The sequence below is a fragment of the Sander lucioperca genome, chromosome 20 (genome assembly GCF_008315115.2).
Source record: "Sander lucioperca isolate FBNREF2018 chromosome 20, SLUC_FBN_1.2, whole genome shotgun sequence".
Classification (NCBI taxonomy): domain Eukaryota; kingdom Metazoa; phylum Chordata; class Actinopteri; order Perciformes; family Percidae; genus Sander; species Sander lucioperca.
Window position 1 is genome coordinate 7,315,308 of NC_050192.1, and position 26,961 is coordinate 7,342,268.

General features: G+C 40.7%; 1 protein-coding gene across 1 annotated transcript in view; it reads right to left on the reverse strand.

Moving 5' to 3' along the window:
• Nucleotides 1-10,159, reverse strand: part of sema3c (sema domain, immunoglobulin domain (Ig), short basic domain, secreted, (semaphorin) 3C) — a 44,408-nt gene extending 34,249 nt beyond the window's left edge. The window contains exons 1-2 of the mRNA XM_031313509.2: nt 9,917-10,159; nt 5,205-5,372 (exon numbers count right to left, since the gene is read on the reverse strand). Of these exons, the coding sequence (XP_031169369.1) occupies nt 5,205-5,334 (130 nt within the window). The 5' untranslated portion in view covers nt 5,335-5,372; nt 9,917-10,159. The remainder of the gene's footprint in view (nt 1-5,204; nt 5,373-9,916) is intronic.
• Between the last annotated feature and the right edge of the window lie 16,802 nt (nt 10,160-26,961).

Sequence of the window (26,961 nt, forward strand, 5' to 3'; positions counted from 1 at the left end):
GAGGGGAGGTAGTAATGAGGCATGATAAAAGCGAGGAGTAATCTGTGGAGGCAGAGGGATCCGGTGTATCCGCTCCCTGATGCCTGGTTTCTGATCTCCCCGCCTGGTTTTGTTCAGGCTGTGAATGATGCCCATGTGGCTCATACCAGTGTGAGGGAGCGCTCATTAAACTACAGACATCATCTTAATCAATCTCTCCGATGTCTCAGCCAGGCTCTCTGCCAAACATGTGTGTGCAAAATCTAAATTATCCACACGAAAGCATGCTCAGACTGGCTGACTTTCAAATAAACATCTTTCATGGTTTGACATACATACTGTATGTGTTTCAAAGGTAATATACTGTATTGAATACTGGAGTTTTGCCAGAACAGGGTGAGACCGCTGATGAGGTTAAATGATCCTGATCATAAACGCAGACCACCGCACCAACTGCCAACTGAAGGGAGAAATGAGGCTGAAGTTTTGATCCTACCATTCCTAGAATGGCATTTTGGCAACAGTAAGGCCAACCTCTGATACAGTAGCAGAACCAGTAAGCAACATATTAAACGTGTTGTGTTTCCATCAGCCTATTCTGAACAATACTCTTTTTTTCAGTTTAAAGCAAATGAAAGCAATGTGAGCGCGACAAAATAGAATAGCTTGTTTAACAGTACATTAACTTCCTTGATTTAGTGTTTTGTCTGTGCAAGTTTTACATTAATTGAAACAATATCCATTCTCTGGAAGCTGCTCCACAATATCTAAAATTGACAGCAGAAACGTATTAATCCTATCTGACATTACAACACATCAAAAGGTAGACACAACTCACGATCAGTGCTATTTAGCTAGAACATTTTGATTACTAGTGCCACTGCCAATACGATACCTGAGTTTCGGTACCGATTAGGGCTGTCAGCATTAACACGTTAATCGCGATGCGATTAAGGGTCGAGCATAATGCGTTCATTTTTTTTTAATCGTATTAATCGCATGCCGCCATTTATTAATTTATTTTCACTACACTCGGCTTTGCGTCGTGCCTAACAGGCTACTATTTTGCCGTACTTCCTCGTAACATCCTGCTGCTGCAGGAATAGCAACGCCGATTTCGGTGCCTCATTCTGGTGCCACTGATATGCCTGCACTTCTCTCTGATGCTCTGAAACAGACGATACAGGAAACAGAAACATCGCTGCACATGATGCTAGTTAACACTACACTCGACAGCAGCTAACGTTAGCCTACCGCTAGCTAGTAGCTGGATTAAACACGGTTAAAATGCTGACAGCTAACGCTAAACGGTGTAAAGTGTGACTGTATTTCACTGTAGAGGATTCAACAGCGGCATGTAACAATCTGCAGCTGCTGCTGTCGGAAAAACTCAGATGGTGCGTTCAATGAAACTGGTAATTTACAGTCTCGTGGTGCATTCAAAGTTGTTGTTAAATTCAAATGTGTGACTAGATTAAATATATAATAAACAAATACAAATCTTAAAATCAAGTTCATAAAGTCACTTTCTTTGCATTCATTTGATTCTCAATCAAGATACACTGGTAAGAATGGCTTTCCATTGTTAATATGTACTGTTCTGAAATGCAAAATAATAGAATTTTATCGCGATTAACTATAGAAATTCAACGATTAATCGTGATTAAGAAAACTCAATCGTTTGACAGCCCTAGTACCGATACAAAACATTTTCTGATACCTAACATTTGAGAAAAGCAAGCATGTTTTTCAGCAAAAAACTTTTTTTCATTTAAAAAAGAAGCCAAATATTAAATATTGTCTAAACACAAGCAGCCGTACAATACCTTTGCCCAAATCAAATTTTTAATTTAAATCAGTTAATATTAAACCATAGACAAAATTACAAACTTAACCCAAAATTTGATAACAGCTTTCGGGTAGTTGACAGTTTTTGATACATTTTGGAAGGTACAAAACAAGTATTAGGGTTCAATATCAAGTCCCTACTTCTACCTTTGCAAACACATTATAGAGGAAAAAAGCGAGCCATGCTCAAAAGATGATCATGACACCAAATCATCTGAGTAGTAATTGTTGGAAGCATTTTGTATTTGACACCATGGCTGAAGACATTGTCTATAAAGATAAAACCGTTTGATAACTTCATAAAAAAACTTCTGCCGTACAGTAATGTTAGCTTGTTCCTTAAGTGAGGCAGCGGAGGCACCATGAATGAAAATCAATTCTACAACATAGTTTAGGTTTAGGCTACATGTGTCCGAATAAGTCACCTGATAACGACAGCCGGAATTGATTCAGACTTGATTTTTTGAAAGACTTACTTATTAAATACTTTATAAAGAAGATTGAAGGGCTGTTTTATTTACAAAACAAGTCAGGCTTCTTGGAAATACTGGGATTTCATTTAAAAAAAGAAAAACTATCACTTTTAATTTATTTTGGTGTGATAAGACCAAATCTTGTATACCAATGATGGTAGTTTTCCACAAATGTGGATGGTAAAGTATTTCTGAAGTTTCTAAAAAACTAAACTATCTCTGCTGCAGACATTGATAAGAAAGTTGTTACCTTTCTGTGAACAGTTGCAATCAAACGTTCTCTTTCAGATCAGTGTACGGTTTGCATTTCATCCTCCATCTGATCACAAATACATAAAAACAAAGTAAACATTGAGAGGACCAGAGATATTTTTAAGATTATTTTTTTGGGCATTTTAGGCCTTTAATTCCACAGGACAGATGAAGACATGAAAGGGGAGAGAGAAGGGGAATAACATGTAGCACAGGGCCGCAGGTCGGAGTTGAACCTGCAGCCGCTGTGACGAGGAGTAATCCTCTACATATGTGCGCTTGCTCTACCAACTGAGCTAACCCGGCTACAGGACCAGAGATATTTAAAGCAAATGTAGAGGAGTAATTACTGTATCTTTTATCACACTGAGTATTCCTAAATAGTTTTTGCTTTATGGCAGGGGGCCTGTGTTTATTATCCGAGGCACGGAAGAGATAGGCACCGCTTGAGGGTTTATTATTTGGGTTAGCTGCATTTTTCACTGTTTATTATGCGGTTTTAATTTGGGGTCTGGCTGTGCTTTCCTGAGGAACACAAGAGTAAGCAGAGTGAGGGAGAGAGGAATGTCAGAGACAGCAACTTCTCTGCAGGACGCGAGGCTGCGCAGGGAGTCCCGCGAACCTGCCGTACCCCTGGATTGGATTTCAGCAGTGACATGAGGAGGAAAAGGGGGAGGATATTCAAGCGTCCAGATCTATGCACAACCTGAACGTCTCACTCACTGGTTTATTTTCTTGATTGAGTCTGTTCCAGCTTGTAATAATTAACAGGCTTTCACATGTGGGAGCAGAAAAATCCAGACTAACCTTTTGTTCAACCAGCAGGTGCCAAACCACCTGTGCCTTCTTCCCCATCCCCTCAGAGACACCACTCTTCCAGTCTTCTTCAATATCTTGTCATTCATCTTTCTGGCTGCTTTGGATGGAGCCCAAACTCCTTGAATTCTTTGCTCGGTGAGGGATTCCAGAGTTTATGGGAGAAATGAGCCTCTACCTTGTGCCTAAGAGTCTCCCTACATCTGGTGCTCACCCCTGTCCAACTTTCCCCTGCAGCTGAGCTTATGACCCTAACCCTCTCTAGTTTAAAATTATTTCTCACTCAAAAACAAAAAGGTGTATCTACTCAAAGCTCCCTCGTGTTTTAGGCGTATAGGTGCTAAATCAAAGCTGGAATGTAATCTCAAACCTAAAGTTGGTTGCTTAGCTTTGAACAAATATCCTCCTGCTTCCTCGTAAATTCACCTAAATGTATCCCAAGGTAATTATAGGACAGCAAAACACAGAGATTCGCCTCATCATACAGATAAACACTCATTAAGAATAAAGTCCAGAGTCTCTTAAAGAATTAGTGCACTGCAAAGTCAAACTCTCCATTTATGGTCCTCCCTGTAGCGAATACAACTAACACACATCACATCTAATCCGCACTCTGAAAAGGGAATCAAGAGCTCCAGGATTACAGGGATTGGCTCATTTTCAACATGGCCACCTCTGACCTTTTAAGCTGGCTATTTGGAAACACTCGAGAAGTGAGTGAATAATGTGACTTGAGTGGTCAAAACCAAAGATAGTGATAGTGATGTTTTTTTTTACCCATATTCAGTCATTAGTTTGGCTTTTGTTCAAGCTGACTGCCCTATTTAACAACTAAAACAATGTGCAGAGCAGAAACAGACTGTGGGCTGGTTCAGGTATTTGGAATGAAACAATAATCAGAGAAACTAGAAAGTACGGAAAGGGAAGAAAGACAGAAAAGGAATGAAAGTGAAAGAAAAATATGGGACCAAATTGGGAAAAGATGTGGCACATGTAAGGCATTCAGTCTGAGAGAGAAACTAAACTAAACAAAACAATACTACTGCTTCAGCCTCACACTGTAAGGCTTTTTTTGTTGTTGTCTGAGTGCAGAAATCTTGCTGACGGACAGCCTCAGCTGCTCTGTGCTGCCTAATCCACAGCGAGAGGTAGTGAAAGGTGATCAAACGTCTCCTTCAGCCCCGGCACACTATCCAGCCACTGAGGAAAGGCTACTGCACCGCTCATGGCTCGGGCCATGAGTGATCGGCCAGCTCATCCACACTGACTCATGCAAGCATGCAAAGCTAAACCTGCCTACCCCTACAGTACACTCATTTCAAGGGAACATCAAAAATTCACAAAATAATCTATGTCAAAGAAATTAAATAAAACAACAGAATCAAACCCAGAGGCAGGAATAATGCCCACAGGCCTTTAGTATGGAGGAGTGTGATTACATTTTAACCACGAGCAGATTCACGGTAGGTCTGACAAGCAGTGCCACCTCCTGCAGAGGTCTGACTTTTTGCTGACACACAGCAGGACTGTGGAGAGACAAGGATTGTCCAAGAACGGAGCTTCAACGCCTAAAGTAACAGGCCTAAGTGAAATGAAGGCCCAAGTGAAACACTATCAAAGATTAATCTGATCCAAAACAACAGCATAGTTGCACAAGCCCTGGAAAGTCTAGGTACTACAGCCCCGAGCTAGCCTTGATTATCAACCATTTGTTCAGCATTAGCTCACTAAACACATGGCATCAGTGCAACCTCATTACATCTGCAGAGAAACACAAGTTCCAAGTTAATGGTTTACATTCATTTTGGGGGTTGCAAGCTTGTTATTTCTTCTTACCTTCAAAGGAGAGGAAGACTCTTGGCAGAGGCTGTGGGAGGCTGGAGACCCCTGTGAAGAGGAGAGAGAGAGCCAGGAGCGCCATAGCTAGCACCAGAGGTGGCCTGGCCAACCCCTCCGGCCTGCCCATGACTGCACCACTCAGGAACCCCGACCAGTCACCACTGCCTGTTGGTAATGTTTGAAAGAGAACAAAAAAAGATTTTGAGTTTTCCCCACTATCTTAAGTGTTTGGGCTTTTGTCTCTTCCACCATCTTAGCTATCATTGGTAAAGCTAACTAGCCACTTTAGTTGTTCATATTCCCAATAAACTGCAATTTCTGCTGCTGGAAATGTAACACACATCACTGCTTGTTTACCAGAATTAGTGTTGTGAAAAGAAATTTGCCTTAAAAGATATGTAAAACAAAATGTGGGTATTTCTTTTAGCTATCTGACATATAAATATAGTTTGAACAGCATTTAGCAAGGCCACACTACATGTTGGAAATACAGGAAGTTAAAGCAGTATGAAATTACTTTTTTTGACCACTTGGGGGCATCGGAAAAAACTGTAAACACATTGCCAAGGACAAGGACCCATTAACACCTAAGTTAACATGGGTAATGTGTTGCATATTTTACACTTCTGACAGATACAGTGGAACATTAGCATTCATTTGGAGTCATGTTTCTTGACACCTGGTGAATAATAGTCCAATAGCCTACTCACTGTCCCTTTAGCTCTGGGTTGATCTCCACTATTTCCTGATGGAAATATTGGTCTCTTTAGCAGCTAAATGGCTGAACTGCTAAAAAGCGCCATAAAGCTGAGCAACGGGTGATAGTTTTCTGTGAGCAACACCTTTCGCATTACACATGTGATGCTTTGTTAATGTAAAAATATTGACTAGTGCAGTTTTAAATGTAGTTTAAATGATCATATTTATGAACATCTTAAAACTTTCGTACTCAAATTTAGCCCAGTTAAATGTGTAGGATTTAAATAATTTGAATTGGTGCCACCCAGCGGTGGTATCAACAAAGTGTGAAGGGTGAAAGTAAACACACTACATTCATTTTACAACTTAAAAAATAATTAAAATTAAAATAATTAAAAACTATTGATTGTATAAAAGTTCTACAAACAGTGGCTTTCGATGTGTCTTTTGATCTGCAAATCACCAAATCAATGCTTACCGGGATGCAGTGGTTTCAAAACACAATGTCTCTGATCATACTAAATTTAAATACAATACTATCCGTTGCTATGAGGATAATTCTTTAAGAGAAAACAGAAATAACACAGAATACACATGACCCTTATTATCGTTACATTTATTTGTTAAATCATCAGTCTGACAGGTCCAGAAACGCTGATTTATAAAGTAAATCGCAGCACTAACGACACTGAATGAAGACATGGATGAGAGCACAACATGTCAGATAAATCCCATCACTTACTATATCCTTGCAGATGTACATCTCTTAAATATGGATGAGTTAAATCTGCACAAAAGAGCTGCCGGACAAATGCTCCCCTCAGCCTTCACTTGTTCCTTTTCCATAACAGGACAAGAGCAGCTCAATTATTGATAGAGGCAGGTACTGTACTGCCTGCCTGCGGGACACTTACTCCTGCAATGCAAAACTCAACAGCTGGAGAAAGACTTGGCTGTTTTAACCACCCAAACTGGCTGTTACACGACCTGTGTGCACAAAACACATTGCACTAGATAAAGAGAATGTCCCTTTTACATGCAAAAAGAAAACACAAGGGGGAGGGGGGGGTGGATCTCTGCTCTCATGGCTTAAAGATGTGCAATGAAAAATTGATGGCCAGGAGATAGAAAAGCTGCACGATTGCTATGAAAATTTCAGTTTGGGGTGTAGTGTACAAATAGGTTGAGATATGGGTGTGTGTGGTGGAGTGAAGCGTGACTGATATGTAGCTGAGGTGGAATTCTACAGTTCAGGTGCACAAGGATAACAGATGGAAAACTGCACTGGAGAGAAATAAAACAGCATGGGCCTTATCCAGGCGGCCTGGCCACTGTAGTGCTGCAGGCCCTCTCCTGCTGCATCATCCACACTCCCTCCCCCAGAGCCTGCTTCATATCGGGTGTCTCCCAGAACTTTAGCCTCCAGGCGGATGGCTCTGACCCTGTACCGAGGCTCAGCTCTTGACCTGCTCTAAGGAAAAGTCAACTGCAGTCAACTACAAGACTTTCAAATCTCTGAATATTTTGTCCATGAAAATGACATTTTTTTTTTATTTCAAAGCTGTGTTAATAGCTGAGGCATTTTCAAGGTATATGGCCATGCAAGACCCTCAAGAGTTAACCAGGTCAAAACTTTCATGTTTTTGCTGTTACGTCTCACAGCAGCAAGGTCCAAGTCAAGTCTCAAGCCCTCCTTTTCGTGATTTAAGTCAAAGTTCTACATCTACAGCTTTGAGAATAGGGAGACCTTCTTAGGTGCAAAGTAGTTTCAATGTAAACTGCTGATGTCTGTGGATTATCCACAGTAAGGGGGATCTCAGTTTCTGGACAAGACAATTTTGTAAAAAAAAAAAAAAAAGAAGAAAAGAAAGAAGTAATTTTAAATGCTGTGACACAACACAAACAAAATTATGTTTTACATTTGTGTGAGGGCAGGAATATCAAAACTTGGGCCAAAAAACAACAACTAAAAAGAACAAGATACACAGCACAGTTTCCTATAAATTATGCCCATATTGTATAATTCCGCATGGCATGATTAACGTCAAATGGCACCACAGTAAGTGCTGTGTCCTTTATGTCACGAGGCAGAAAGTAGGGTGTGTGGAAGGGGGTGAAGCACATCTGACTTTCCTGCAAAAGACTGGAGTTTGTGCCCCATCACAGACCAATTAACAAATGTCTTTTTATTAGCCTCAAACACATTTTTTTCCTAACTTTAACACATTAGTTTTATTGTCTAAACTTAACCTTACAACCTTAGTTTATTGCCATGACCATAGTCTGTCCTTAACCTAAACCATACTGTCGTTGCCATGAGCAGTAATTAAAGAAAGTGAGAGTTTTAAAAAGCATTGGACTTAAAAATGTTGTCATTGAATGTAATGCATTTTAAGAATTGTCTCAATACTGGCATTCTTGTTTGGCGTTAGATTTGAGTTACCACTAAGTGAGAATAATTATTTTTTTGTCATTTAAGTGACCCCTTTAAACTGTTGAACATCCACACCTACCCCTACCAGGGAGAGGCTCTGGCGTGGAAACAGTCTCACAGCTGCTAAACTCATCGTCAGGGGAGTTAGACTCCTTCTGAGCATCCTATGACATCCCACCGGGTCAGGTCCGGACACTTCCTTCCATTCTTCCTTTGATGATCGCCACACTGACACATGAATGAGCTCACTACCATCCTTGCTCGCATTTGTGGAGCAACGTAACGCTCAACAAGATTAACGGGGCTCCCAATAAAAGGTGCATTAATGTTTGTTGCCATGAACAAAAATAATAAATACTTCAATTAATTATGTTGAGCTCTTCAAAGTCCAGAAATTCCAGTGCTGAGAGTCGGCCAGGAATCTCTGCGACAGCAATTAAATGCCTCCACAAAAGGAGGCCAGCCTGAGTGAGTGGAGAGTTATATTTCCAGTGGGGTGTAATGATAATTGTGTTTATTGTGCATTCCTTGGCTATCAGCCTAATGAATTTTCCATTTCGCTATTTCAGAGGCACTGCTGCTCAAAAACCAATATTGATGAAAGCAGAAAACTGCATAGCTGTACAAGCAAATAGTCTTGTTTTCCATCTTCCAAACTGGGTCTGTGATTGTTTGGCTCGCATCTGGTCCTGTTAATGCTTTAAACACATGAACACTATTTAACTACGAGAAATTCAGGCTAGAAATCTTTCCATCTGGATTTACATTTGATAGATTTAATAGTATTTTAGTCAATTTTTTCCTTGACTGGAGAACAAGAATTGAAATGGTAAACAACTTGCAAGTTGCTCCGGCTGTCCCGGCTCTAACAGGACGGTGTGTGTTCATACCACACCCTGTCATTCAGTTGTCAGCGGCTCTGTTACAACCACACGTTCCTTCACACACACATATCTAGCAGGCGCAGCTATGAACAGCAAAATGTGTGTATTTCAAATATTTCAACTTTAGACCTACTGAATAACTAACATGTGAATCTTGTGATCGCAGCAGTTAGACCCTGTGACTCTAGACAATCTTCACATTGTTAAATAAGAGCTTTTTTACAGTAATAGAGAAACATTTTCTGGTGTAATAAAGTTATATAAAAATACTAACCTAACCAAATAACCATTTGTAAAAGCTAATTTTCTGTTTTTAGCTTCAGGGTAATACAGAAACTGCAACAAAGTTGTGACTCATATTCTGGAAATGTATACTGTATCTAAAATAGACAGCACACCCAAAGCATGTGAGGGAAATACAGCATGTCATAGTAGTCTGATGTAATATTACACAAGATTTAGAAGGAGCAGCAAGTTAAATTTGTTAAATTTGTCAGACTCTACAACAGTCAGATTGAGTTTACTTCCAGCTATCCCCACTGGTGGGACTCTGCACCTGTTAGCCTTCTGCCCACCACCTCCTCTCTGCATCCATTGTGTGATCTGCTCCACTACAGTACGGTACAGTACAGCAGGTAGACCCTCTACCCACAGAGACAGGATCCAGATCAATCCCTGGTCCAGGAACTCACCTTTCAGGAGCTTCCTCCAGGGCTGGTCCCACTTGAACAAGCCAGTTACCAAAGCAGATCTGGGTCTTATTTATCCCCCTTCAAACACCTTGTTTCCAGTTTCCACCAGTGACACCAAAGAGGAAAAATGCTGCTATTCCATCTAAGTGCTCACAGAGCAGGCTTGACTAAGAGAGCACAGGAGAGAGGAGAGGAGAGAGGGAGGAGAGCGAAAAGACAGAGAGGGCTGGTGTCCTATTACACTCTCTCCACTGAAGTCCCCCTCCCCCTTCTCCTCACCCCTCCCTTCCACGATCTTTCCCCTTCCCTTCTTCTGTTAACTAGACAGCCAACTTTAACATGTACAGCTCAACACATCAGAGAAGTAGGGGGGGACTCGTCCCTCGCACGGAGAGGGTGAAGCTGGAAAAGGTCAGACACATTCAGGACAAAAGCTGCTTTTCATCTGTGGATAATCAAATAGCCCTTACAAAAATATAAAAATGTGCCCTACATTATATGAAAAATGTTACATTTTCCATTTTATATTATTAATATATTATATTAAATATCAATGTTTCCACAATAATCAGTTCAGTTTTATTTATATAGCAAAGTTTTAAAAAACATAGTTGACCAAAGTGCTTAACAAGCTAAAAAAATGAATCAGCTTGTAAGTGTGTGCTGGGACCATTTTAACAACCAGGTTCTATCAAAGTAACCCTGCACGGCAGCTGGATTCTTGCAAGATCAAACGAGAATCGCGGGATCACATATCACACAAAAATCTAAAAAATTGTCTTTTAGTGTGTTAGTATGCTAACATTTGCTAATTAGCACTAAACACAAAATACAGCTGATGTTGATGGAATATCAAAAGATTTTCACCATGAATGTACAACATTTGATGGAAATCTATCCAATAGTTGTTGAGATGTTTCGGTCTGGACCAAAGTAGTGACATCCCGGTAACACTGCTGAAAACAGATGAGTTATTCCTTTTTCCTTTGCTGATGCATTCTTTCATAAACTGCCTTCACCATTCAATAAATTAAATATCCTCCTTTGAGTAATCTTGCCACATAAGTAATGGATTTCATCATCCTAATAGATGGTGAAGTAAAGTAATAACATAGGACATTTTTCATCCGATGTGGTCAGCCAAAAAAAAAAGATGAGGATGCTTTTGGTGAGAGAAGCACGCTCCGTTCCAAACCAGGAGCACGAAAACCCCAACTTGCTCGAGAAGAAGAAACTTTCAGTTAACACAATCGCTTTTAATGGGCTCATTGGGGAAAGCTTGCTCAGCACAGGGACCTAAAAATGCTATGTTGAAGGTCCAAGCCATGCCAAACGCTGCATCAACACTAACACTTATCCCAGGACAGATTTGTAGCAACACAAGCCCAAACCAGCAGAGTCATGAGTCTGGAAAGACTTGGGTGCGTTAGCCACTAGCAACATGTATTGGATTTAACTATTTCCATACTGAGCTCCAGAGAGAGAATCTATGCTCCGTTTGCATTTTCATGAATGGATGCATTTGGGTTGTCACTTTACTGTAGATATGAGCCAGGATGTGAAGGATTCTACACTTTTACACGTTGGCTTTGAGGTAGAATTAGAGTGTATTGCTAAAATCCCCACTCAGGAAAGAAAGTAAAGGGAGTGTCAGCTAGGTCTCTGATGAAAGCGTCTGACACGCAGAGAAAGTGAAATGGGGGAGGAAAGAAGGGAATCGCTGGTGGCTCAGACAGGAGGAAATAATTACCCTTCTCCCTGACAATGGAGCCTGATTTACGCCTCTCCAATTAAAGTGTCAGGATAGCCCACCAGAGCCATGCAGGTTTTTCATTGGGCCCGCATGCTCATCATTGGTGGAGAAGAAGAAGAAGAAGAATGGAAAGAGGTGTGTGAGAGCAAAATAGAGATGAGGCGTTTACTATCCCCATGACAGAGCTTCAGCAGTGAATGAACTTAATGCGTGTGATGAGCCAAAGAGAGCGTGACTGGTGACAAACACCACGTAGGTGTAATGTCTGACAGGAGACATGATTATAGGGAACTATGTCTTACCGTAAGCGATCGTAAATCATAAAAAAAAAAAAGTGTGGCAAAATGGTTTATTCCACAAATGAGGTTTGTCTCTGACCAGAAAAACAGTCTGGTCACGCAACATCTCTGTTACACAATTCGCAGGTGGCAAGGCTTAAGGTGTTGGCGGGTGCTGCGCATGCAATGCTCCTCTCTCGCTTGAGCTCTTGGCCATGTGCACACACGCATCCTGTCCCTTGTTAGCACTGCAGATGCTATGCATCTGTCACACTGACGTTAAATGCGCAGGCCAAGGTCAGGTGAGGCCCTCCCGTGATGCTCGCCATATCACATGTACTGTATGCACTTGGTAAGATCACAGGCTTCAACTGTAGCATGCTAATACACTATCACCACTGCTGTAGTATTTTACTATGGGTCACTGCTCACGTTTCTTTTATGGTTTTGCTCTTTCCTGTGCACCTAAAGCCCCTGACACACCAACCCGACAGCTGACCGTCGGCAGAAAAGGCTGTCGGACTGATCAGTCGGCTCCCCGAGGTCCAAAAAGTGCCTTGGAACACACCGAAGCAACGCCGTCTTGAGCGTACGTTCTGTGCGTGCGCGAGACGTAATACAAAAAACTGGAAATGACAACGCGTCACGTGGGTCTGGCTTCTCCAGCCGATAGTAATGGCGGCTTGTTCAAAATACGATCTCGTATTTTACGAAAATAGTTCACTGAACGTGTTTCTAAGAACATTTTAAGCGAGAAACAGGCCATACAGTTGTCTTCATTTCAGATCGACAAAGGTCAGTTTAAAAGATTTTCGTCAGATTTTGAGAGGCCACCAATCAGATTGGTGGAGTGAGTCCGACTGCCCGCCCTCCGACCCAGCAAGTCAGGTCGGCCAAAATGTAGGCCGACAGCTCCTCTAAACGTACGATGGCATGGAACACACCGAACAGACTCGAGTCACTGACTTCGCCAGACTGTCCAACAGCCGATTTTCAGGTTGGTGTGTCAGGGCCATAAGACTGAGAAACATGATCAGCTCAACACAGGAAATCCATGTATTTCCTATAAAGCTGAACAACCAGGAAATCTCACAAGAAAAGTGTTATTCTGTGGTTTGCATGTTTCTTTGCCTACCAATAGTTTAGTTTCCCAAAAAAAAAAAATCATAATTTTTCAGAGCACAAGGCGATGTCCTCTTTAGAATTATATAAAACAGGAAAGCACAGAGTAATAAAATGTTCAGTCATACACATTTCAGTCAATGTAATACAGCAAAAAAGACATCCCAATTAGCTGGTTGACAATATCTTGATAATGATTATTGAAATATCAAGGAGACTAGCAGCTTGTCATTTTCCAGCCTGATGCGTGATTGAACCTCTAACTTATTGGTGTGCTGCACATATTGTTTCTAAGATTTTTGCCATCAGGGCCGCTGAGATGATTTAATACATGTTTATTCCATCTGTGCAGCCAGTGCATACTTGTGGCTGACACTTCTGTAAGCCTGTGAAAGTGTAGAAAAACAAAAAAGGCAGAGACGTGAATAATGGGATCGCTAATTAGCTTGCAAGGCACTAAAGGGCAGATCTGATTAATGCTAAAGAGGAATAGGTCCCGCCCTTCACTTCAACTGTTCACTCTGAGAGATTAATAGAGAGGTTTAGCCACCCCTGCAAAAAGAAGTGAGGAATTCTGCCAGAGTCACGCTCTGTGTCAAAACAGCTTGAGAGAAATCTCCCTGCACCTCTTTCTCAGTGTCTGAAGTCATCAGCTGGAATCCATACATTACTGTACAAGCTGTGTGCTGCACCGCTCTCTGCTCTCTAATGTGGAGCGACTGCGGCAAAAAAATGAGATGGAGTGTGACTTTCTCTGTAAGAGGGTCATTTCCATAATAGGAGGACATCAGCAGTGCACAATATCACGCTGCAGATGAAACAAAAAGGTCCAGCACCATAGGCTACAGCAGACTGGCTCAGAGGGGAGGGAATATGGAAAGGATAAATCAAGCGATGAGCTACAGAAAGGAAAAATTTAGTGAACTCATTGCAGTGATTCATTTGTCCACACATTTTTGTTCCAATGGAACACAACCAGACCCACATGTTGTCACTGTTAGGTATGGACCCAGTTTTTGAGGGTGTAAGATGGCGTTTCGAAGTAGCTTAGTACGGTGGCCGACAGGGGCAAACGCCCTGCAACTTAAGAAAACACACGCAAATAGACAAAACACAAGCAAATTAAGAAAACAACTTCATTAATTTGACAACACATGTGCAGCATTCAGCAAACACGCTGCAAATACCACAACACAACCAAATACATAAACGCACTGCAAATATGAAACGATGCAAAAAGAAAAGCACACAAACCCAGAAAAAAGAAGCGATGCAAAAAGAAAAACAACTTCATTAATTTGACAACACATGCACAGCATTCAGCAAACGCACTGCAAATGCACACAACACAACCAAATACATAAACGCGCTGCAAATACACACAATACAACCAAATACATAAACGCGCTGCAAATACACACAACACAACCAAATACATAAATGCACTGCAAATACACACAACACAACCAAATACATAAACGCACTGCAAATACACACAACACAACCAAATACATAAACACGCTGCAAATACACACAACACAACCAAATAGATAAACGCGCTGCAAATATGAAACGATGCAAAAAGAAAAGCACACCAACCTAGAAAACAAATGCAACAAAAAAACGCTGTATCCAGATTACACAACGGAAGTTCTCCAGGCCTCTAGAGGGAGCAGCTAGTGGAACAGCTGGATTTTCGACCTCACGGGGAGAGAGGGAGGGAGAGAGAGAGAGAGAGAGAGAGAGAGAGAGAGAGAGAGAGAGAGAGAGAGAGAGAGAGAGAGAGAGAGAGAGAGAAACTGCATAGACTTTATAGACTGTAAATATTAAATCTATGTTTGAGATAGGTTTTCTCTGGTTTGGTGGGTGTGTCTCGGCTCAGGTCCCAGCTGATACTCAATCAGCAGAGAGAGGGTTTAATTTCGAGGTCCGAAATTACTTAAGTGTAGGCCTCCTCAAGTGTAATATTGTGATTATACAACAACGGTTACCAACAAAATAAGTGATCAATCTGTATTCATATTGTGGAGCAATTCGCTCTTGAAATACAAAAAACAGACAGGATTTATAGTCCCTCCCTGTTAGTAAACCAGCCAATTAACCGTGGGATTTATCAAACTGAATAAATCCTGCCTGCACATATAAACACAAAACTGCTTTGCTAACTCCAACGTGTTGTAAGTAAGACATCTGCTGAAAAAGTTATTGTATTCATTAGTATGATTGCCGTACTGTTTAGTTCACAAACATCCAACACACCAAAGTACAAACACATAGCGGACCAGACGCGAGCTTTTATTTTGAAAAGCCGAAGCTCGGGGACAGCACCAGCCGGGAGGGCATGAGACGGGAGCATAAACTGTATATTAATAATATATTATGTTATTATTAATAATAATAATAATAATAATAATAATAATAATAATAATATGAATTTAATATTGGTTAATAACGGTCGAAAATCCAGCTGTTCCACTAGCTGCTCCCTCTAGAGGTCTGGAGAACTTCCGTTGTGTAATCTGGATGCAGCGTTTTTTTGTTGCATTTGTTTTCGGGGTTTGTGTGCTTTTCTTTTTGCATCATTTCATATTTGCAGCACGTTTATCTATTTGGTTGTGTTGTGTGTCTTTGCAGCGCGTTTATCTATTTGGTTGTGTTGTGATATTTGCAGTGCGTTTGCTGAATGCTGCGCATGTGTTGTCAAATTAATGAATTTGTTTTTCTTTTTGCATTGCTTCTTTTTCGGGGTTTGCGTGCTTTTCTTTTTGCATCGTTTTTTATTTGCAGTGCGTTTATCTATTTGGTTGTGTTGTGGTATTTGCAGCGCGTTTGCTGAATGCTGCACGTGTTGTCAAATTAATGAAGTTGTTTTCTTAATTTGCTTGTGTTTTGTCTATTTGCGTGTGTTTTCTTAAGTTGCAGGGCGTTTGCCCCTGTCGGCCACCGTAGCTTAGGGACCAACAACAACAGTGATGCCTAAACATAACAACAACCGCTAAAAAAGCCACGACCTCGCGATCCTCTGTACCTGACTGACAGCCACCCTTTTTTGGTTCTACTACTTTCCAGACCCAGTTGTAGGCCTATATAAAAATTTAACATGTAGCCTTTCTTCCATTTGTCTAAGTTTATGTGTAGATGAAAATGATGACATCATACAATGTAGATGATATTGTTGCATGATCTACAAAATAATTTACTAAGAGCTGCTTGTCTATACACTGTACATTAGACATTATGGTTGCATGTCAGTTTGTAACGAAGTGGGAATCATCTTACTGTCCAACATATCATAGCCGTGAAGCTGGCGAATGGTAACGTTAGCCACAAGATTCCATATTCCATAATCTAACACACCATACATTGCAGAGCGACCTGTGGAGAACGTAAGCTATGTCCTAATTCAACAATTGAGGCTCACGGTTGCTTAGCTTGCCCGGTCCTCCACCAACGTTAGCAGTTAGCGTGTGTTAGCATGGCGGCATTAGCTAGCACCAGTCAAGATCACTTCACTGGCTGTGTCTCAATTTTTTTGCGAGTAACTAACTTGAGTACTCTATATAGCCTAATTTACTGCGAGCACAAAAATGTTGTTTATAAATGTTTATTTATAAATAAATTAGCATAAAGCTTAATGCTTACCTGTTAAGGAGGAAATTAGCCAACTCAGCGTCCTTTTGGGCTCAAAGCTGTCTCCATCTTTTAAATGCATCTCCAGTATTTACCTGTGTTTTACCTTAACTGTTTAGAAAGATGCAGAGTTTTTTTTAGGTTGGGTGAAATTAATCTCTGTTAATCCATTTCATTTAGGTGCTGCTACCACGGCTGCAGCATAATGTTTTTTGCGCGTTTGCGTTTCATGTCTGGCAACCCGGATGTAAAAATGGGCAGTTGATAACAACACACAGGCCAAAACTAAAACAGCAATTTCAAAGGAGAAAACTGGCTTTACCATTGTTGTCAGAGAAGATAGTATTTCAACTTAACTTGTTTCCTTAATATCTGACGACATATTGTTGTCATTTTTTGATTTAATACTGTAAATATATTACATGTTGGCCCTTTAAACAAAAGAAAGTCTCATAGACAGCGAAGATTCCACTAATCCCACACAGAAATCCCTTCACGATCAAACAGCAGCTTTAAATCACTTATGGTCAAAACCACCCACATATCAGCACGGGTGAAACAATTAAGGCTGCCAAGTCAGTCAGCAATATTACATTTTAACCTAAGCTTTAAGATATATAGTAATTAGTAATGTATAGTGACTCTACACCTTACATTCAGGTAAGCGTTACTCTCTGGGCTGGAAGTAAAACCAATACAAAGAAAGGAATCCTCTGTTTCCCCCCCCCTTCCCTAAGTCCCACCTGGTACAGTCCTGATTGCCTGGACAATCAGGAAAATTGCCAGCACCTGGTGGAGCACATGTTCATGAACGCATCATCCAAATTAAAGCAAACAAAAAACTAAAAAAGGAACAAAAAAGGCTAACTGAAATCATCATTGTATGACTCTAATTTTGCATCTATAAAATGCAAATGCAATGTGGGATTGTAAGCAGAGAGTCCTTTTAAAAAAATAAATACTTTTTTGTCTATCTTTTCGTACACTTTCTTCCAGTTTTGTTGTTGCAGTCAGTGGCTAGTGACCATCACCACCAGCTCACCACGGCAACATGATGTATGTCCACAGCAAATGCCCCAACATGTCCCCAGTATTAGTGAAAAATAAATTTCAGGCACTTTTATTGATTATGGGCACGTACATACAGGTTAACATGCATACATTGATCTGCATTCCTGTTGTGAACCTTTGCATACCTACGTCTTTAAAATGTTTCTTTTCTGTAGACTGGAGACGGGTGAGATTTGACTACGCTTCAATACAAAAAAATGGCAACAAAAATTAGGAAAAGTGAATTAGAGTTCTTTGAAACCAACACATATTGTCAGATTTAACACTCGTACACATGCAGCACAGTGCCACTGTCTTTAGCAGAAAGGAAGAGCACATTTCTACATGATTTTGTGCCACTTTTGAATACAAAATTGAGTGCTGTATGAAATGGCCGTTGAGGAGCCCATCTGTCCTTGTTCTACCTGACACACTATACTGGTGATCTGTGTCTCCTTTACCATCACTGCACATCATTTCCTGTCCTCCACACCTCCACTTCAGTGGGTGGGAGGGACATAATAAATCAAATTAAAAGTTCTCTACTTGAGGCATTAACTTCCACAGGGGAACTAATGGAATCTGGTTGTGATTTATCCCACTTCCTGCTTCTTGTGTAGCTGCTGTACTGCATGTGATACAGAGCTCCACACTTACATCTTAACAGATTTAATAGAGAAAGCCATCCACAAGTTTATTGGTCTGTCTAATAAACGTACTTACACGTTAAACAGTCAATGTTACAGTAGTTGTGGTTTTCAGAGGCAGCTTTACAAGCCTTGTGTGAGATGTATGTTGTTTTCTGGTTTCTTAGTAATTTTCCAGATATCAAAAGCTCCATATCAGGACAGAGCAGTGTTCTGTGTTGATCATTTCTTGATGCATGCTTCTGATTTCCTGATACACATTGTAATACTTTAAATTATACTTATCTGTCTTTAGGGATCAGCAAGATTACTTCCAGAAGATGACATCTAATACGTTTAGGTTTCCCCTCAAGTAGCTTCCAGTTTTCTTCAGACTGTATGGCAGTGGCAGTGACATATGTGTATTCCACATCTGTTAGTTCCACGGCTTGATTGGAGCTATGTCATGCCTGCATGAAGTGAAATTATTCAAATTCATGATTAAATCACAAAAGGTCTAGGTGTCCTGTACACCTGTTTGCTCTTGTTAAGTGTGACATATTTGGTGCTTTTTGATAACTTTTGAATGTTGAATGGAGTTGAAAATTAAGTTAATTGGGATTAAATGATAGACCTACTGGTGGTTCTGGGGTAGATTTTCATTTACACTTAGCAAACCTGAATAAGTGGGCAACTCGCCCAAGGGTGTGGATTGTCTTCTATCATCTACACTTTGTCAGATAAATTATAACAGAATATACAAAATAATGTGAAAAATGTACGGAGATTATGAAACAGTGTGAACATGGGCGGATTTTGAGACAATGGGCCCCTGGGCACAGTAAAGGCCCCACCACCTCTCCTACATAGCAGCAGGACACACATACTTTATAATTGTTTAGCATCTTTTTGTTGTTGTTTTGTGTCTGCTTCTAGAAGTCACGCATCTCTTTGTGGTCATTTTTAGTGTTTTTGTAGTTGCATAGTATCTATTTGTAGTAATTTTGTGTCTCTCTGTAGTGGTTTTGCCCCTTTCAATAGTTTTGAATCCCATTGTGTCTCTTTGCAGCTGTTTTGCATCTCTTTTAGTTGTTTTGCCAGGGGTCCCCTGACCCTTTGGGCCCCTGGGCCTGCACCCGGTAAACCCATTCAGTAACCATCTATGAGTGTGAAGAGTGAGTATTCAATGTAAAATACAATAGGTTGCTAAAATGAAGCCCTGGTTTCATGGGGCAACATAAATTAAAACATGAAACACAGCATATTTTTGACTAAATGGCTTTTCAAAGGGCTGGACAACATTCATATGAGTAACACAATAACATGCCTGGGTGGCAAAGAGTTGTTTAGTAACAGTGTAATGAGAAGACTGGGTATGTGAATATTTGGCTCTTAGTCTGGACGATCACTTTGGGATCCGACAAGATGAGACAATCGGCCCCAGAGACTCCGATTTTTGGATCGAGTGTATGTATTCAGAACGAGTGACAGCTGGTGGGAGGAGAGTCCTGGAAGCAGATCCTGGAAAAATGGGCTTTCTGGAGGGAGGAGAGGTTGTAAGAATGATAGGTTTGGGAGAGCTGTTGGCCACCAAGCTGGACTCTAGTGTTGGGGATTCCACGCTGGAAGCAACTGGTGACCAGAGAAATTGCTTGTTTGGGAGGCTGACAGTGTTGGATACCATTGAGGTGGTTCAATATCTGATGTTTGATCTAGTCTCTGAAGTGGGTCTGAAGATGAGGGCTGAGACAAGAGCTTAGAAGGGACTGAGTGCAGAGGGGATTTTTAAGAAGAGGACAGTGGCAATGCCCCAGTGAAATCTGGGAAGAAAAATTGTCTACAGGGAGTAATGGAAATTTGGGAGCGTGAAATACAGTGCAATTGGCAAACTGAGACAATTACGGTGAAGTCCAGATTGTCACTCGAGGAAGCTTGTCCTGCCAGGTAATCTTGGAAGACAGAAGTATGCTTGGAGAATATGGGGCTGGCATATGTTCTGGAGGATGCAATAAGCAGCAGGTCTTTGGAGAGGAATGGTGTATATATTTATTTCAATGAAAATACTTTAGAACATTTCAAGGCAGTCTGGTAAGAGGACAGCATGGACTGAGTGATGGTGAAGAGGATAGGTCTAGATTGGTGGAATTAAATTGAGGTCATGGTTTATGGAAGGAAAGAGTGGGGAGTGGAGCCAGCCTTCTGGGCTCTAGTAGAACTAGAAGAGCACTTGGAGAGTGCAGACCTCTGCCAAGGCCTATCTGGCAATGGTAACAAAAGTTAAAACTAATATGTGTCTAATATGTCTTCCCCGTTTTTCAGATCTGCCCAGAAATGAAATGGGTTCTTCCTTGGTCCATGCTACACGCTTCCACTAAGTTTCATGAAAATTGTGTCAGTAGTTTTTCTGTTCGGCTGACAAACATAACCTTTTTGGTGGAGGTAATGAGAAGTTACTTCATCAAAGGATAATGTCTTGGCCAGAAAAGAGGAAGCAGTTGACCTGTTTTTGGGGAGCCCCAGAAGTTAGCTGGAAGTGCCTGTGCAGAAAATAGTTATTCTGTAGGTCTTGAGGTTACACCTGGGCCATCCAGTTGATGTGTTCATCCAGATTGTCAAATCAAGTCAAGATTGAAAACTTGACCTCATTGATGTAGGAGAAGACAGGAACCATTTTTTCTCCATGTTGTTATAATAGATGTTAAGGCCTTTCAGGATTTCTTGAGCAAGGAGATGAAATCAGGAAAAAGCTTTGGAATCAGCGAAATGAGGTCCAGCAGCTCTGCGATAAATTTGGTTACTGTATATACACATCCACTCTGGGTTAAAAAACAAAAACTCACCCAGTCTAACTTGAGAAAATGTAGATTGATTATACATATGTTTCTGGTAGAATTTTTTTGTATGTATGTAAGTGTGGAGTGGACTTATCTCCACATCTATCATCAAGCTTCTCATTGTGAAAGACTGCTATTCACAGTGCAAACACATTATACACCACGCAGATGCTATCAGCTAAATAAGTTATTTTAATGATGAGCATGCTGGACAAAGACAAAGACACTCTTGAAGACTGAGCAGCATAAGATGGTACATTATAATGCTACACACAAAATACTTCCACCCGTCTTGCTACATTGTCATTCAACATCATCATCACAAATCCATTTTGGCCTGTCAGCTACAGCTCATTAACTTGCCATGCCAGGTCCCATCTTGTTACTGTGCCTTCTGCTGCAGTTTATTGAATTCCATCCCTCATTGTCACTGTGTCTATCTTTTATTCAGACATGTACCCTACAACTGCAAATGGTTTGGATGCAAAACATGCCTGCCTTCTGTCTTGAACTCGAGCACAATTCACAACAATAACAAAAAGCGAGCACAAAAGATCGTGCTTGGAAACCTAATAATGGGTAAATCTAATATGTACCTAACTGTTTGACCCTCCAAAAATAGCTTGGAGCAAAATCAGCTGATAGGAAAAGTTGTTTTTCTTATCAGTTGATTTTCCTTTCTCATGTGTCAGAAACATGTTGCTTTAACCTCCAGTTAAACTCTCAGATCAGCAGTGTGGCTGATTTACTCAAACTTTGATAAGATCTACAGTGATTCATTTAACAGTAAACACCCTCCGTGATTGATACTGATGAGCTACTACATATCAATCGGAGACAATCCTGTAAAGGAAAAGCCTGTTGCAACAAGCACATTCCTCCCCAGTGCGATTTATCATTATTTACATGACTTAAACGAATACTTTAGGATGGAGACAGAGATAAAAGTCTTTCTGCATTCCTGTAATTTGACTGTCACTGTGGATCACTGCTGTGACTTCAGAGCTCCATGCAGTGCCTCCACAAGGAATTTCAATCAGGTGGAGAGGGGATTCTCCCTGGGGATTTTCCTTTCAATCGGCTGAGAGCTACAAGGTCACTTAATAGTTGCCATTGTGTTCAATGCAGTTGTTGACAGCATATATATATATATATATATATATATATATATATATATATATATATATATATATATATATATATATTCTGTGGGCATTTCTAGCTTTAAGAAAGATCATGTCAGCGCAATTCTGGAGGGTCATGATTGTCCGATTGAGCCTTCATTGAAGGTTAGGGGTCACCTGTTTTTCCTGGTCCTGGTGTCAATCACAGGCTGACCTCTCTGACCGAGTCGAGAAATGGAGAAGATGCAGATTTTCTGCTGTCGCTGTAATTCCTTCTACAAGTCAAAACACAGGAGAAGTAGTAAGGGAAGTAAATCAAGAAACCTTAAAAGAGTACTCCATCGACTTAGCATTACACTCCGTTGGATTAGATTCAACTCCTATGACATTGTCGGGCTCAAGATGTGCAGTTAAGAGAACTATAAAAATTGACGCAGCTGAGACAGAGATGTCTCTTTATTCCACACATTCTTCTTCTTTGTCAAATCCTGGCGCCTACATTACCCACAATGCAACTCGACCAACAACAGTTCGGTCAGAGTTCTGGTAAACACTTACCCACATACAAACTCATCTCACCTTGAGATTTTTTTCAGACAGAAATTCCCTCTAAATCTGCCGATCACAGGTACGTGGCTAGCTTGAGTGATTCACAGGCTTCACAGCTTAACTAATCTCAGTTACTGCAATTCAATTAAACTCTTCTTTTTATCTTTAGCTGAACTATGATGTCAACACAGTTACACGCCAAGGCCATGCCCTATCATGCAATGTTAACGAAAGTGAAAAACTATTTGTGCCCAAAATGTAATGGGTTCTTCCTTGGCCGATGCTACACCCTTCCACCAAATTTCATGAAAATACGTAATCCAGCTGACAAAGAGACTGGTGTGGTAGCACTATGAGAGCATATGGAAGTCTTGCATGAGAGATAGCCAAACAAAAAGTGACATGTCCACAGAGTGTTTAAGCTAAAGGGAGCTAGCGTCATCCGTCTCAGACAATGTAAACACCTGAAGTTCCCCAAAGGCTCCTTTTCACAATCATTTTAAACACCAGCGGACAGCTAAATGGGAAACTTTGCAACAATCATGGCATTGTTTGAAGTGTAAAGATGGATGGATACTTTATGCATCAACGCGTAAAAATAAACCCCTCTAGTGTTGCTGTGTACTACTATCTCTTGGTGCATCTCATCAAGATGCTTTTGGATTTTTCAAAGTTCAGAGGTGAGTACTCTGCCTCAGAAACTCAAAGGATATACAACCTCATTAGGCTGAGAGCCAGGGTCTCTCTCGAAGCACATGGCTCAACTGCCATCAATTTCTATACATCAGCAGATTGTTCGGATTCACAGAAGCCACAGCCCCCACACGCTACCTGCATTATGAACAGATGTGCCAGGAGCTGCAGCCCCTGATCCAGCGACGCATGACGAATGGCTGAATTTCACCAAAGGCCAATGGTCAAGTCGTATCCCTTACCCGACCCTGGCATTAGACACAGATGCATGATGTCAGTTCCCATGTGTTGGGACTGGAAGGTGACTACAAACCCTTTGACACGCCTTAGACTTCCCCACGGAGCTGCAATCCCAGCAACCACTGCACCATGAACCGTGAACTTTCAGTTCCCATATACCCACCTCAAATTATCTAGTCCCAGAGGAGCTGAGCGCTTTCTTCAATTCACCTTCACCCGCCATTCCCCCTCAACCAACCAGCCCCCAGACACCCACCAAAGCCATTCACCTGTGGAAGGAAGCACATCGTACAAGAAAAGGTTCAAATTATATGTCAGCTTGTAGGTCAGAGTTTCAGTGTGTCCTGGCCTTGTAACTCCTGGTGCACAGCACCTTCTTTTTTCATTATTTATTGAACACTACACAGATCCCTGACATAGTGAATACTCTCCTAAAAAATGCACCCCTGCACTCTTGTCCTTCCACCAGGAATATCAATATTTGTTCACAGTAAAATGGAAGAATTAATTCAGCAACTATTGATATTTTGCGCCAGCTCAGAAGGAAGACAATTTTTGCATTTAGCAGAGATGCTCACAAGTCTCTGAGCTAGAGTCTAAGTCCAAAGTCTCTGAGCTAGAGTCTAAGTAAGAAGTCTCTAGAGTCCACATATTTTGCATACAGCACTTCTTTTGTTTGGGCCTTATTGTGTAAAATTCTAAAGCCAAAGCTTCTGATGAATGGAACAGCAGCTGCCAGTGCGGTCAACATGTTTGTTGTCCTCTCTCACATGCAGCAGAAACCGTTTATGTATTAAACGTTACGTAGGTAGGTCATAGGTTACGGTCAGCTCATTAGACGTTTCCTAAAAGAAAACGAGTCCCGCATCTCGAGTCTGAGTCGAGTCTGAAGTCTTTTGAGGACGAGTCTGAAGTCAAGTCTGAAGTCATTGTGTGTGCGACTTAAGTGCGACTCGGGTCCGAGTCTCAAACTCGAGTCCCCATCTCTGGCATTCAGCAGGTGTTAAATTTAACATTGTTTTATCTGTGTCATTACCACATCAAAGCTGATTTCATGCAGCTGTTTTTACATTGGTAACACAATGAGGCTCCATTTAACGCAATGTGTTGCCAGAGATAGTCTTTCCAAAAAAGTGTGGCTTGTTTTTCATTTCATTATAACATTATGGTTTTGCTTTTCTTCTACATTAGTCTCAACTGTATGCAAGCAAACGCCATTCATGAATCTCAACAATACAACTTTTCGAAAATGCTTCTAAAAGCTATTTGTGTGTTTCCAGTTTGAAAACAATATTTCTTTATAGATTCACATGATTAACAACATCATGTTTTCTCATGACTTTGTTTTATGACCTTATGACTGATTTCAATAGACTCAGCCTAGAAGACTTGCATCCCCATAAAGTATAAATTCATGTGAAACAAAGGATCATTTATCAGATTAGAGTGCCTGGATGGCAGCAGCAGGAAGGGTATATGGGCCCTGTGTCAGCCATCACTTATAAATTGGAGCTTGTGTAAACTTCCTGCTGTTTTATGTGCTTCCTGAGGTCAGAGGTCAACTGACGAGCATGACCAATCACAAGACAAATCAACGTCTGAAAGCATTTTGTCATTGGCCTACTGGTATTCGATTAGCTTTACTTCATTATAAAGAGCCTCGATTGGCCCTGTCATTACTCATTTTGATGGATAATGTTTTTAACAGTGAGCTTACATATACACTGCAGACACTGCATTAGCCGAAAGTGCTGGAACGTTATACTTGCCTTGAGATACATCACAAATTATTTCAGAATAGTATGCATGTGCATTCTGTTTAGCTTTTTGGATGATTTTGTCTAAACAAAGAGATAGCTAAAGAAAATGTCACAGATCTGAATAGCATTAAACCATCAATAACAAATTAGGTTAAATTCATCTTGATTGACATCATTAATGCATCCACAATCTGCACTGCATACACAATCTGCATTTCATTTTCTCTTTACTTAACAGGATTGAACTCTGTAATTTTGCATAAACAAAACAATATATCAAACTTTCAGGCAAAACATTCAATGTGACCAAAATATAAGTCTTATACAGGTGAAACAGTCCATTCAACTCACAGAAATCCTCCCTTTGTTCTGCCTGGTGTGGTTTGGTTTGGAAAGAAAAGAGAGTCCTGAAGGGCGGAGTTATACAACCTTGGAAAGGGGCGTGGTCGTAGTCATGATTGACAGTCGACGCAATGATGCAGGTGAAGTGGAGACTTATTATTTAGCACAATCAATGCAGCTTTAATTTATGAATGTTTTTTTTTTGGGTCTTATCTGCTATGTTGGCAAACATTAACACAAAGCCTTCTTTTCTAATGAGGCTGGACTAATTTTAACAAAGCAACAAAAAAGTAATGCAGGTGGCTGACATGCTTTATTAACATGGCTCATTGCTTTAGTACTCATTATTTATTTGTGCTTACATTTCAATTTGGGGGCCCCTAAAGACTAAGCCAATCAAATCTTGAGTTACACACTGATTCAGGCTCAGACAGGTTAATCAATACGCTCAGGATTTGTGGTAAGAGGGTGTCATCTGAATAACTGCCACCTTTAATTATCGTTACTGCTTTGCTTGCTGGAACTAGGCAGTGCTTTTGAATACATTTAAGTGTAAAAGGAAAGCTAAAACATTTCCAACTCTTTTCCTCTATCAGTTTAGATAAGAAATGTATTTTCTGGTGCTTTAAAAAGTCACATACCAAGAATTTTGAATCTGCAGTATCATTATGAGTGTCAGTTATTTCCTCTGCCAGAGTGGTACTGCAGTGTTAAGGCAATGCAGCATTTTTAGCAGCTGAGTATAATCGTTGGGAATCAAATTTTCCACTGTCCTTATCAGTTCTTATTTGAATCACTCACGCTGCTGAGTGTAATACCTTCTCAGCTTGAAACTGGAATCGCACAGAGAGAAGATTATATTATAGCTATGACTTCATTCATATGGAGGTTGCTGTTGTGTCCAAGGTTAGCCCTGCTCCGTCACAAGGAAGAGGCTCATTATGGCAAACAATCAGGCCATCATGAGGATTATAAACATATGTGAACAAGAGGCAATGTAAAAGTATCATTTGGAGCTTGGAGGTTATTCAAAAATTTGGAATG